Source organism: Desmodus rotundus, chromosome 9 (assembly GCF_022682495.2).
Source record: "Desmodus rotundus isolate HL8 chromosome 9, HLdesRot8A.1, whole genome shotgun sequence".
NCBI classification, from domain to species: domain Eukaryota; kingdom Metazoa; phylum Chordata; class Mammalia; order Chiroptera; family Phyllostomidae; genus Desmodus; species Desmodus rotundus.
In genome coordinates this window covers 41,510,988-41,524,819 of record NC_071395.1, presented here as the reverse complement: position 1 = coordinate 41,524,819, position 13,832 = coordinate 41,510,988, and the positions used below count along the sequence as shown (strand labels likewise).

At 42.7% G+C, this 13,832-nt stretch overlaps 1 protein-coding gene and 1 pseudogene across 1 annotated transcript; one reads left to right on the top strand and one right to left on the bottom strand.

The window, feature by feature from the left end:
* Positions 1 to 3,098: 3,098 nt before the first annotated feature.
* LOC128779218 (olfactory receptor 7C1-like) lies at positions 3,099 to 4,030 on the bottom strand. The gene is given in 2 exon segments (XM_053911224.1): positions 3,099 to 3,862; positions 3,865 to 4,030. Coding segments are annotated over 2 exon segments (930 nt in total).
* An 8,425-nt stretch (positions 4,031 to 12,455) lies between these two features.
* LOC128779207 (small ribosomal subunit protein uS5 pseudogene) lies at positions 12,456 to 13,370 on the top strand (annotated as a pseudogene).
* Positions 13,371 to 13,832: the final 462 nt, after the last annotated feature.

The window sequence follows — 13,832 nt, the reverse complement described above, 5'->3', positions numbered from 1 at the left end:
TATATTCATATTCACATATTCATATATTTCCTATGCTGTATATTCTATCCTCATGACTATGTAGTAACTACCAATTTGTTTTGTTAATTACTTCACGTTTTTCACCCAGTCTCCCAACACCTCCACCACCTGGCAACAATGTGTTTGTTTTCTGTGTGTATGAGTCTGCTTCTCTTTTGGTTGTGTATTGATTTTGTTTTTAGGTTCCACATATAAGTGAAACATATGCTATTTGTCTCTCTCTGACTGACTTATTTCACTTAGCATTATACCCTCTAGGTCCAGCCATGTTGTTGCAAATGGTAAGATCCCATTTTTAATGACTGAGTAATATTCCACTGCATATATGTACCATTTCTATTTTGTCCAGGTGGTCTATTTATGGGCATTCAGGTTGCTGCCATATCTTGGCTATTGTAAATAATGCTTCAGTGAACATTAGGGTGCATCTGTCTTTTTGAATAAGTGTTTGGATTTCTTCAGATAAATACCCAGGAGCAGAATTACTTGTTCATAAGGTAATTCTATTTTTAATTTTTTGAGGACTCTCCAGAATGTCCTCTCTGGTGGCTGCACCAGTCTGCAATCCCACCAACAGTGCACCGGGTTCCCCTTTCTTCACATCTTCACCAACACTTGTTGTTGATTTGTTGATGAAAGCCATTCTGACAGGTGTGAGGTAGTATCTCGTGGTTTCAAGTTGCATTTCTCTGATGATTAGTGAAGTTGAGCATCTTTTCTCATCTATTGACCTTCTGCATGTCCTCTTTGGAGAAATATATATTCTGTCCTCGGCCCATTTTTAAATTGGATTGTTTAGGGGTTTTCAGTGTTAAGTTCTATGGGTTCCTTATAAATCGTGGATACAAGTTCTTTATCAGAAGTATCATTGTCGAGTATCTTCTCCCAATAGGTAGGGGTGCTTTGCATTTTGTTGATGGTTCCCTTTGCTGTGCAAAAACCTTTTTAGTTTGATGTAGTCCCATTTTCTTATTTTTTCCTTTGTTACCCCGGTCTGAGGAGTCATTTCAGAAAAAAATATTTCTAACAGCAATGTCAAAGAGTTTACTGCCTATATTTTTTCTAGGAGTTTTAGGGTTTGGTTCTTACATTATGATCTTTAATCCATTTTGAGTTTATTCTTGTATATGCTGTAAGAAGGTGGTCTAGTTTCATTGTTTTGCATGTACCTGTCCAGTTTAAGGCAGGATGATTTTTAAAGCGAGGGAGAGCTAATAGATAAGTATTGGAAGATGTTAGCAGGAGGATGGATAATATGATTAGGCCTCATGAGTTTACTGATTGCTACTTACTGAATTTAGGCTCCTACCCTCCTCCAGGAGCTGGGAGATAGGAACTCTCCCCTTCTTGATGACTACATTTCAAAGGGAAAGCTCCCAGGTGTTTAAGAAAGACATTCTCTGGTTGTAAAACTGACCAGAGGCTGGAAGAAAATTTATCTACATTTCAAAGTGGCGTAAGAAACCTGTAGTGACAAGTTTACTAAAGTAAATGCTCTGAGGAAAGAGAGGTCAGGGGCTTAAATCAGGACTAAATCTGTTTTGAGTTTAGCTGAACTGAGGTAAATGTTAAGTCAATTGATATCCAAAATTTCCACTCTTGTTTCAATTTTGTGATTCTTGGGTTTTTCAATTTGGTCCCTTTAGTGACCTTCCTAACCAAAGCAGAGGCTTTAAATTATACTTATGAGTATTTATGGTTTAAACTCAGATGACAGCAGTAACTGTGAGCGGCAAGGTAGATACATGGTTGAACAACAAATCCAGAATAGCAGCCGGGGTCTGTGACCCACAGGTTCAGTAGTGGTGGCAACATATTATAGATGAGGAGACATCAAAAGCATTGCTTGACCCAGAGAACCCAAAATATCAATGGCAAGCCAGAAAAAGTCAGATGATAGCTACCATGATTGAAAATCATGATTCATCTTCCAGTTTCCAAACCCAAGCCTGTTTTCAGACTCAAATCCTAGAGGTTAAATAGATGCAGTTCACCCCTTTTCGAGGCCAATTGGTGGCAAGGTGACTCCATTAGACTCAGTCCATTCAGAGTGGGCAGCGATTCATGTTTACCAACGTGAATATTCATGCATTTATGTCATCCTTTCCTGCCTGCAGTGCCTGCGAAACACCACTATCCAAAGATTTAACATCCAATTTCTCTGTGGTGAAGAAGATATGGAACTAAGCAAGATACATCAGGAGATCCACAAGTCCTAACATACTCTGCATCACCTGAACCTTGCAGCCTCACATACCTGCAGTGGCAATTCTGTGACTCAATATGGCTCTCTCGAGTTGTATTGCAGTGCTCTGTCCTGGAACCAATCCTGAAGACCTGTCCCCCTTTCAGCTAGTCACTCTCAGGACTCTTCCATTTGTGTCTCAATGAATTCACCTGCAAAATTAGACTGTACTGAACAACTTATTAGTGTGTGATCAAATCTAATACTCTGGATGTGTTTTTTTCTATCTATAGTGATACATTTTTACTGCTTATTTTGGGAATGCACTAAGCAACAGTTCAAACTCAAGAACAAAAGTAAAATAATTTATCCATCAGTGTATTTTCTGTTGGACATGTAATGTGATATGATAAAATCTGAGATGCAGGGAATAAACTCTACGAGTACAATGTTTTTGTTTGTTTGTTCTGTTCTTCACGGCTGTATTCCAGGCACCACCAACAACATGGGACATTAGAAAGGCTCAATAAATATTGTTGAATGAGTAACTTTGGTAAGAACTAGCAATGGTTGTTGATAAATTGCACTGTGTCCTAATTCTTATTCAAGTCCTCCCAGTTCATTCCTGAAGTGGCTGTTTTCCAACTTCAGGACTAGAAATCAAAGATGAGGTGCAGTAATAGATAATAAAAAGAGGGTATGAGGACCGTAGAACTGAGAATAATAGAGGAATCACCATAACAGGTTAGGACAAAGTGCTTAAAAAGCCATCGTAACCAAGCTCACATAGAGAATGGATGGCAAGCAAAATTCAATGTGATGTAGAGGTGGAATTTCTTTAGCCCACTGCTCCTCCCCCTGTCAGCTTAGAATCCCAGGATGAGTGTACATCTTACGGAACATAGAGTGTTCTCCCAAGAACTTTTTGCAGAGCCTTCTTGATGTCCCTGTTCCGCAGGCTGTAGATGAAGGGGTTCAGCATTGGGGTGACCAAAGTGTACATCACTGAGGCAGTCATGCCCCTCCAGGAAGGTGCATCAGAACTGAGATACACACCAAGGCCTGTCCCATAGAATAAAGAAACTGTGGACAGGTGAGACCCACAGGTAGAAAAGGCTTTATATTTCCCATCTGCTGATGGGATTCTCAGGATTGAGGAGACAATTTGAATATAGGAGCAAAGGATCCCTGAGAAAGGAACAATGCCAAGAAAGCCAGTTACCATATAGAACACAATGTGATTGACGAGTGTGTCTGAGCAGGCTAGCATGAGGGCCTGAGCAAGTTCACAGTAAAAGTGTGAAATCTCCCAGTTGGTACAGAAAGACAGCCGCAATGTCAACAGACTCTGGGTCAGGGAGTATGTTATGCTGATGAACCAGGACATGAGAACCAGCAGGCCACAGAGGCGGGGGTTCATGATGAGTGTGTAGTGTAAGGGGTGACAGATGGCCACAAACTGGTCATAGGCCATTATTGTGAGGAGAAAAGTGTCCAAACCTCCAAACACCATAAAAAAACACATCTGAGTGATGCAGCCTGCATAGGTGATGGCTTTGCACTCTGTCTGGATGTTCAGCAGCATCTTCAGGATGATGGTGGAGGCGAAACAGATGTCAGCCAAGGACAGGTTGGAGAGAAAGAAGTACATGGGGTGTGTAGGTGAGAGTCTGAGCAGACAGACAGGATGATGAGCAGGTTTCCCAACACAGTGATCAGGTACATGGACAGGAACAGACAGAATAGGATGGGTTGATTCTCTGAGTCTTGGGAAAACCCCAGAAGTATAAAATACGACAGTCTTGTTTGATTTCCTGTTTCCATGTTGCTGTCAAATCATCTAGATGACTGAGAAAAGAAAAGAAAACTAAATAGACATGGAGATACTCTATTTTAAATTTCTTAAAGTAAATGACTAGACATATAACCCTTAATTACACAATTTACGAACTGTTTATTCCGTTATTTGGTACAACAGTTAATAATGTTGATCAACCATTGTCCATTATCCTTTGAGACACTCACCTGCCTTCTTTATCCCTCTCTTAGGATTATCTCTGAACAGTTAAGAGCAACCTTGGAGCTTAGAGATAAAAAGCTTTGTACTTGTTCTAACACAAATGTGGAGCATGAGGTCTGGTGAAACTCAGCAGCTTGATCTGGGTTATCTGCCTTCTCTGGGATTCACACAAGGGTCAGATAACCATGACTCAGAAGTGAGAAAATTTGAGAGTATCTCAAATATCTGAACAGTATTAGAGGATGAGTAGAAGGTAGGCTTACTTCTCAAATAAAAAAAGAAAGAAAAATATTTTTACTAAATCATAAATGACATTCACAAATGCTTAAGGCTGAATGTACCAGGGACCAGCAACACGTTGTAGGAACAAGGACAGATGCTTCCTGGACATTTGTCACTTGACAAAATAGTCTTTATCTGTGAAGTTAAGGGATTGGTGAAAATATGCAAGGAAGAGGGCATATCAAGGCTTAAGTCATTCCAGTACCGTAAGATACTAGTACAAACATCACAAACAGAATTTGGAGTCACGCCATCTATGATGTTCATTAAATACTGGGGGAAGAGAGAAGTTGCATCAGGATTCACATAGGAGCTGGAAGGGGTGAGTCGGATTTGCACTCACAGTTCAGTGATGCTTAGATTGGGGCTGGGCACATGCGGGGACTCATTCTCAGCCCACCTACCTCTGACTCTCTTCACCTTAGGGCCTATGGGTCCTATAAGCAGACACAGAGGAATGAGTCTTATAACCTGGGACAAGGTATATCATAAAACTGTAAGTGAACTTCAGTGCTCTGTTATCAGTGTTTTTCTACACTTCCTATTCCATAATGCCCTTAACTCCGCAGGAGAACACCATTGGTTGTTATCACTGTCAGTCTTCTTAGCTATAGAAACCAACGTCGAGTATAGGGTAGAAGATCAAAAGGTACAAAGTCCTAGTTTTAAAATATATAAGTCATTGGGATGTAATATATCATAGTAACTATAGTTAACACTCTATTGCATATTTAAAAGTAACTAACAGAATATTTCTTAAAATTTCTCATGACAAGAAAACAATTTCTGTAAGAATGTGTGGTAAAATACATTAGACTTACTGAGGTGATCATTTAGCAGTATATGCACAAAGAAAATCTTTATGTTGTACACCTCAAACTAATATAAAGTTGTATATCAATTATATCCCAATTAAACAAACTCAAGGGAGAACCAAGATGGCGGCGTAGGTAGACACATTGCGCCTCCTCTCACAACCAGAACTGACAGAGAATCGAATGGCAAGGGGGTCCGACACCAAGGAAATAAAAAATAAACATTCATCCAGACCTGTAGGAGGGGCGGAGACAGTCACCAGGGTGGAGAGGACTCGCGTGGCTGTGGAGGGACCGAGACTGGCGGACTGTGGGACAAACGGGGCAGACAGTCCGAGCAGTAGCAGACCCTGCGGCCCCACATTCGTGCAGATAAACCGAGAGGGCCTCACTCAGAGTGGCGGAGAGCAGGGCAGGCAGAGCACGGGTAGCACACGGCAGCCTCACATTCGAACACAGATAAACCAGCGGGGAGCGAAGCAGACAGAGCAACCCAGGGCTCCCGCGCGGGGAAATAAAGCCACAAACCTCTGATTGAAAGCACCCATGGGGGTTGGGGAGGCAGCAGGAGAGACTCCCAGCCTCACAGGAGAGGTCGTTGGAGAGACCCACAGGGGCCTAGAGTGTGCACAAGCCCACCCACTCAGGAACCAGCACCAGAGGGGCCCAGTTTGATTGTGGGTAGCTGAGTGAAAGATTGAAATCTGGAGGAGAGTGAAGCAGGTGTCATTGCCCCCTCTCGGCCCATCCCCCACATATAGCGTCACAGCACAGCGACCAGTGTTACCCCGCCCTGGTGAACACCTAAGGCTCCACCCCTTAAAGTAACAGACGCGCCAAGACAAAAAAAAAAAAAATGGCCCAAATGACAGAACACTTCAAAGCTCCAGAAAAAATACAACTAAGCGAGGAAGAGATAGCCAACCTATCAGATGCACAGTTCAAAACACTGGTTATCAAGATGCTCACAGAATTGGTTGAATCTGTTCGAAAAACAGATGAAAAAATGAAGTGTATGCTAAGAGAAACAAAGGAAAATGTACAGGGAACCAATAGTGATGCGAAGGACTGGGACTCAAATCAACGGTGTGGACCAGAAGGAAGAAAGAAACATCCAACCAGAAAAGAATGAAGAAAAAATAGAATGAAGAATTCGTAAAAAATAAGGAGAGGCTTAGGAACCTCCAGGACATCTTGAAACGTTCCAACATCCGAATTATAGGGGTGCCAGAAGGAGAAGAGGAAGAACAAAAACTTGAAAACTTATTGGAACAAATAATGAAGGAGAACTTTCGTAATCTGGCAAAGGAAATAGACTTCTGGGAAGTCCAGGAAGCTCAGAGAGTCCCAAAGAAGCTGGACCCAAGGAGGAACACACCAAGGCACATCATAATTATATTACCCAAGATTAAACGCATGGACCTACATCCAAGATTACTGTATCCAGCAAAGCTATCATTTAGAATGGAAGGGAAGATAAAGTGCTTCTCAGATAAGGTCAAGTTAAAGAAGTGCATCATCACCAAGCCCTTATTATATGAAATGTTAAAGGGACTTACCTAAGAAAAAGAAGATAAAAAATAGGAACAGTAAAAATGACAGCAAACTCACAGTTATTAATGACCACACCAAAAACAAAAACAAGAGCAAACTAGGCAAACAACTAGAACAGGAACAGAACCATAGAGATGGAGATCACATGGAGGGTTGTCAATAGGGGAGTGGGAGGGGGAGACGGGGGGAAAGGTACAGAGAATAAGTAGCATAGATGATAGGTGGAAAATAGACAGGGTATGGTAAAAATAGTATAGGAAATGTAGAAGCCAAAGAACTTATAAGTATGACCCATGGACATGAACTATAGGGGGGGAATGTAGGAGGGAGGGGGTGGGCAGGGTGGAGTGGAGTGGGGGGGGGAATGGGACAACTGTAATAGCATAATCAATAAATATATTTAAAAACAAAACAAAACAAAAAAAACCCTCCAAAGCTCAGGTGTTTCTCAAATGATAAAAATGTCCATATCGTACCCAATTTCTTTTAGCAGTGGATGAATATCTTTCTTCTGACATATTAGGAAACAGGTAGTTTGCAAATTTTCTTTGTGGTTTCTAATCGTTTGAGAGATATCGTAAACAAATTGTCAGGACTTATTCTAAATTATCTTGACTTTCAATAAGTGTGAATTGCTGTGTTGCACTGAATTTTTTTTTAATGAGAAGAATAAGAGAGGGAATGTGGGAGATGCCTGAGATTGTGGGTATATTCACTGGTATGTGCTGTGTGTGTTAACAGCATCAACTGCATTGGAAAAAAGGAAACAATTTCATTTTGTCCCAGTCTATTGCAGGGATTCCTTCCTGGTCTCCAGTTTCACCTTCCATTCTTCCACACAGCCGTCTGACTGAGACTTCAAAAATGGAAGTTGGATAATATCACTCTCCTGCCTACAATTTTTGAAATGCCTTTGTGCCACCTGCTGAAATCATCCTAACTCCTTGGTGTATCATGACTCTACTCTGATCTCCCAGCTGTATTTCTCGCCACTTCTCAATTTTATCTTCAATTCTGATCATTCTGCAAAGCTTTTCTTTGCCCAGATGGGCCATACTCTCTTATGTCTCTGCTACTTGTCAGGACCTTCTCCCTCCTCTTAAACCTCTCCCTACTTCCTTCTCCTCATTCCTACCTATTGCTACATACATGGCACAGGCTCTCACCTGCTTAGGTAATTCCCAACCACCTCAATTCTCAATAGTAGCTGAGTTCTTAGCACAAAGGGCACTCTTTGTATTGGTTGGTTGGCAGAATTAATAAGTGGAAGAGCTTATAAACAAATATTTCCTTTCCCGCAGCTCATCATATAGTCCCTACGTGTCCACTACTATAAAACTTATAGCACTTCTATGTGCAAGGAGGTTACTGTATGGAGTGAGGATAAATAAGATGTAGATGGAGAAAAGAGAGAAATGAAGGCAGAAAAGGAATATAAAGTTGCTGCTCACTAAATAGCCATGTCCTCTTCTAAGACCTGGGCAACATGCATTCCCAATGTTGACCCCTATCAGGTCCAAACAATTCAGTCTATTTTCTCTTGTTATTGCAGCTCACCTGTGCTCTTCGCCCAGAGCAGCATCAACAAGTGCTTCTCCACAGCCTTTGACCGAAATACCTGCATACACACCCTTAACTTTCTATCCTAATAATCCAGAGGCAAAAACAGAAGATGACTGAGACTAAACAGTGAAATGACATGTGTACGAACAATTTCACAAAGGATAATTTCACACAGTTACTTTTCCGGGTTCATAAATGAGGACATTCATCATCTTTTAATTCCCTTCCTGGAAGCCACTCACCATTCACATTCTCAGTCGTCTTTGTTGCATGTGAAACTGCCGAACACTCATCCCTGTATGAGCAGACACGGCCTCCTTTGTGTTCTCTCCCGAACACGTGAAGATCCAGTTTGCAGGAGAGAAAAATAATGGGAATGGGAATGAAGACACCCATTTTTTCCCCTCTGGTTTCAGGACCCCCAGGACCTGGCAAGGAGAGAGCCAGAGGTAGGCAAGCTGTGGACCAATGCTCCCTCCCTCCACCTTCCCAGTGCTACTTTAAAGATCACCTCATGTTTGACGCTCATCTTTTTGGGCTGATATGCAACATCCTGGTACAATTTCTCTCTTCTTACAAGCACAGAAGGTCCTCAAGTAACATTGTTTCATTCAGTGTGGTTAACATTGTTTTAATCATGTTGTCAACATTTTAAAATTCAATATCATTTTGTTCCAAGTTGGTGAGATGCTGTAGGAACTTAACCTTGTTTGTATCCATTCGATTAACCTATGGCAAAAATAGTTTGTATGTGTTTTATCAAAGTCAGGAACCATTGAGGACTTTAAGGGAGGACATAGTATTTTCCAAGAGCACCGTTGAGGACAGTATTAAAATTTTTCTATGACTTTTGATGCCAGGAGGAATGGTTAAAGAAGGCGTTGGCCTCTGAAGCTGGACCATCTCCTCAGGCACATATTGATACCTCTGAGGAAGAAATGTAGAGGCCATGCAAAACTTCCAAGTAAGTAGTAATTGTGTTTGATGAAGTACAAGATGGATTTATTTCTAGGATTGTCAAATATTGCTTCCTTGTGCCACATAAAAAGACTGAGACAGTGAAAAATATTCAATGAAGAAATACTGGAAATGAGGGAGAGAGGCTAATGAGAATTCACCTTGTTCTTATGGACAAAGCCTGGCTGCTGGGTCTGGCTGCTGCAGGGTTTGTCCTGAGGTTGTTGGAATTCAAATCCACCACAGTAATTTTTTTCTATAAAGTCCAAACTGCAGATGCAAAAGTAGCTGAACTATGGTTTAAAGAGTCATGAAATGAATAATAATGGTCATCTTTAGAAAGAGTTTTCCACATATCAGAAACCCTTTACATTAGGACCAGAGGTTAGGAATCAAAAGGGGAGGATACAGCCCTGTGTCAGTTATACTTTCCATTTTACTCATGCACAAAATAAATGCGCCCTATTCTCTTTCTGGTGTTTTATGCAGGTGGGCAGTTTGTTGAGCCATACTGGGAAGTAGAGAGTTGACTAGGCCATTTTTCAGACACCAAAGATCTCCTGAAAGGCACTTGGCAAGAAGGACTCATTAGGGACAGGCTAGGTGCCACCTATTGGGTATGGTTGTCAACCTCAGGGAGCCCGCCTTCCAGAGATGGATGCACAAACAGGCCATTGTAATACAGTGACTTAAATGGTGGGATAAGGGCTGTCTGGAGAGTGGGACTCTGAGAGAAGTCCCAAAAGCAGCCTGGAGTGATCAAGTGAGGGAAGAGTTCCTGGAGGAAGACATCCCTGGGCAGAAGTTACACAGGTGGACTGTTGAATATGGACTCTCCTGGTAGAGAAGCAATCCAGAGAAAGACCATGAGCAAGATGCAGCATGGGTCAGAGTGTTTTTAGCAATTAGGTGAAGCACACAGTGGGGTACAGGGATAGTGGAGAATTAGGAGGAAGAGGTGACCACATCCCTGGGAACTTGGAAAGAATAATGGAGAAAGTTTGAGGCTGTGGAGGAAGTGCAACCAAAGGAGGGGCATGATTTGTGTCACAATTCTCCCTGGTGTCTGGACTAAAGATGGATTTAAAGCAGACAAAGCTAAGGTCAAAGGAAATGGGATGGTGAATTCTTGTATCATTCAGGTTGAAGAATCAAGTCACTTGTTGAAAGAAGAGGAACAAAAATCACAAACGATGAAGAACTAATTTTGATCTGGCTAATGACTCCATATTCCTTGTTAAGGATGGGATCTGTCACCCAAGTGTGGTCAGGGGAAACTATGGGAAGGGGACATGCTAGTTCTAGGGTTTCCCAGAATTCCCAGAACCAAAGGGTAAGATGTCAATAAGGGACTAGATGTTGGACTTTCGTACATCCTCTGGTTTCTCTCAGCCACCTCACCCCGGTCTTCATACACTGTGGCCCTAGATGCTAGGGACCTCAGACTCTTCCTTTTTGAAGCTTCCTAATAAGTACCATGAATAAGGGTGCAGTAGGAGGAGAAACACAGATCTTTTTTGAGAAATGAGATGTTCCCAAGTAAGCGAGTCTGGAAAAATATTAAGAATGATTTGTCTACACTGAGTGAAGACAGAGGCTCCGAGTTCTTGGTTTGGGTAGCAAGGGAAAAGAAGAAGAAGAGATAAGGACTTCATTGTAAAGGACCTAAAGCTTTATCAGCACCTGGTGGCATCCATTTTCACAACAAAGATTAGTGACTGTACCTCTACATAGCATGGTTGTCAGAAGTGCGATGATGTCAGAGGGGACAGGGGTGTTAGCCTCTGCCTCCTCACTCTCATAACTCATGGACTGTCTAACCAAGTAACATGCAGCTGAAGTAAATCTCATCATGCAATGGCAGCTTCAAATAGGAGTCTAGCCATTCACCCTTCCAAGCAAGTGTCCTTTAGAGCTCATTCTCCATAGACAGCACAGGGTTTTCCCTGTCCTGTGCTCAATACACTATTAACTCCATTATTAACTTCACACCTAGTTTTCCTACTTCCTACAACAATTACTGGGCTCCTCAGGGTTGACAGTGTGAATCTTGTTTTTTCATGGAAGGTGGTTGATGAAAAACAAAAGTCTGTCTTCCATAATAACAAGGATACAGAGTCAGCCATGTGGGCTAGGGCCTGGCTGTTTTCTCCTGGAGAGGCATGAGTTTCTGTGGTCGGGCACATGAGAGCCTTGGTGACTATAAGTTGTTATGTTACAGGTTATTGGACTCTGGAGGCAAATTCCCCTGTGATACTTGTTAGACAAATCGCTCAATGGGTCTTTGATTCCCTGATCAGGTGACTCCTCAGGGGCAGGGTGACAAAAGAAGGGGTCTCTGCCTTGCCAATTCTTTATCCCTGGGAGACTAACAGTGGGACCAGCTGTGAATTTTTTCTCTTGGATCCCTTTCCTCTGGGTAGAATCTCTCTACTTCTCTAGTCTTCCTTGGATCTCCTCTTGAGAACAGTGTTATCATTTCCTGGCTTGTAGTTTCCTCATTGGATAGATGGCTGAGTAGCAAAGGCTCCCAAGATTCACTAGGAGATGTTTCTCCAACTTTATCTTGCACCAAGGTGACCTTGAGGATGTGTTAGAGCAGATTTTGGGGTCCCATCCCCCAATTTCTGCCTTTGTTGTCCTGAGTTTGGATCTGACAATTTGGAATTTTCACACATTTCAAATTTTGCTTGTCCCTATGACAATCTATTTAGACTCATTGCCCTGAAGCAATGTTTTATAATTTTACCATTATGAAAATTATTATCTGAGGTTTTTGTCAATAGATATCCTCCCAGACTTATACTTTTGCTAGACTCATCTAGTCAACATCTCCAGGGGGATAGCCCAATAATCTACATTTAAAAGAAAATTGCATTCCACTGCTGGGATTATACCCTAAGAGCCCTGAAACACCACTCCAAAAGAACCTATGGACCCCAATGTTCATAGCAGCACAATTTACAATAGTCAAGTGCTGGAAACAGCCTAAGTACCCATCAGCAAATGAGTGGATCAAAAAACTATGGTACACTCTTTTTTTCCCAGGGAACACCAAATGGCGGATGACACAGGTGCTGCGGAAGGGCCGGAAGGGCCGGGAGGGCCGGTAGGCCCTGGAATGGGAGGTCGGGGCGGCTTCCGAAGAGGATTTGGCAGCGGCATCCAGGGCCAAGGTCGCGGCCAGGGTCGGGTTGAGGCTGTGGAGCTTGCTGAGGCAAGGCCAAGGATAAGGAGTGGATCCCTGTCACCAAGTTGGGCCGCCTGGTCAAGGACATGAAAATCAAGTCCTTGGAAGAAATCTATCTCTTTTCTCTGCCTATTGAGGAATCTGAGATCATTGACTTTTTCTTGGGGGCATCCCTCAAGGACGAGGTTTTGAAGATTATGCCCGTGTAAAAGCAGACACGTGCAGGCCAGAGGACCCAGTTCGAGGCATTTGTCGCCATTGGGGACTACAATGGGCACGTTGGTCTGGGTGTTAAGTGCTCAAAGGAAGTAGCCACTGCCATCCGCGGGGCCATCATCCTGGCCAAGCTCTCCATTGTCCCTGTGTGGCGAGGCTACTGGGAGAACAAGATCGGCAAGCCTCACACTGTCCCTTTTAAGGTGACTGGGCACTGCGGCTCTGTGCTGGTGCGCCTCATCCCTGCACCCAGGGGCACTGGCATCGTCTGGGCCCCTGCGCCCAAAAAGCTGCTGATGATGGCTGGTATCGACAACTGCTACACCTCAGCCAGGGGCTGCACTGCAACCCTTGGCAACTTTGCCAAGGCCACCTTTGATGCCATCTCTAAGACCTACAGCTATCTCACCCCTGACCTCTGGAAAGAGACTGTGTTCACCAAGTCTCCCTACCAGGAATTCACCGACCATCTTGTAAAGACTCACACCAGAGTTTCTGTGCAGAGGACCCAGGCTCCAGCTGTGGCGACCACATAATTTTTGTACAAGGAAAATAAAGTGAATGAACCCTGTTAAAAAAACCAAAAAAACAAAAAACTATGGTACATTTACAAATGGAATTCTATGCAGCAGAGAGAAAGAAGGAACTCCTACCCTTTGCTACAACATGGATGGAACTGGAGAGCAGTATGCTAAGTGAAATAAGCCAGGTGGTAAGGGAAAAAATACCATAGGATCTCACCTTTAACTGGAACCTAATCAACAAAAGAAAAAAGCAAACAAAATATAACCAGAGACATTAAAATTAAGAAGAATCTAACAATAGCCAGAGGGGAGGGGGGAGGAAATAGTGAGGAGAGGGGTTTTCAGGAACTACTATAAAGGACACATGGAAAAACCAAGGGGGAGAGTGGAAGCAAGAAAAGGAGGTGGGATTGACTGGGGTGGTGGGAGTGGTAGGGGGTAATGCAGACAACTGTAGTTGAACAACAATAAGTAATTTAAAAAAATAACATCTTGTCTAGAATTC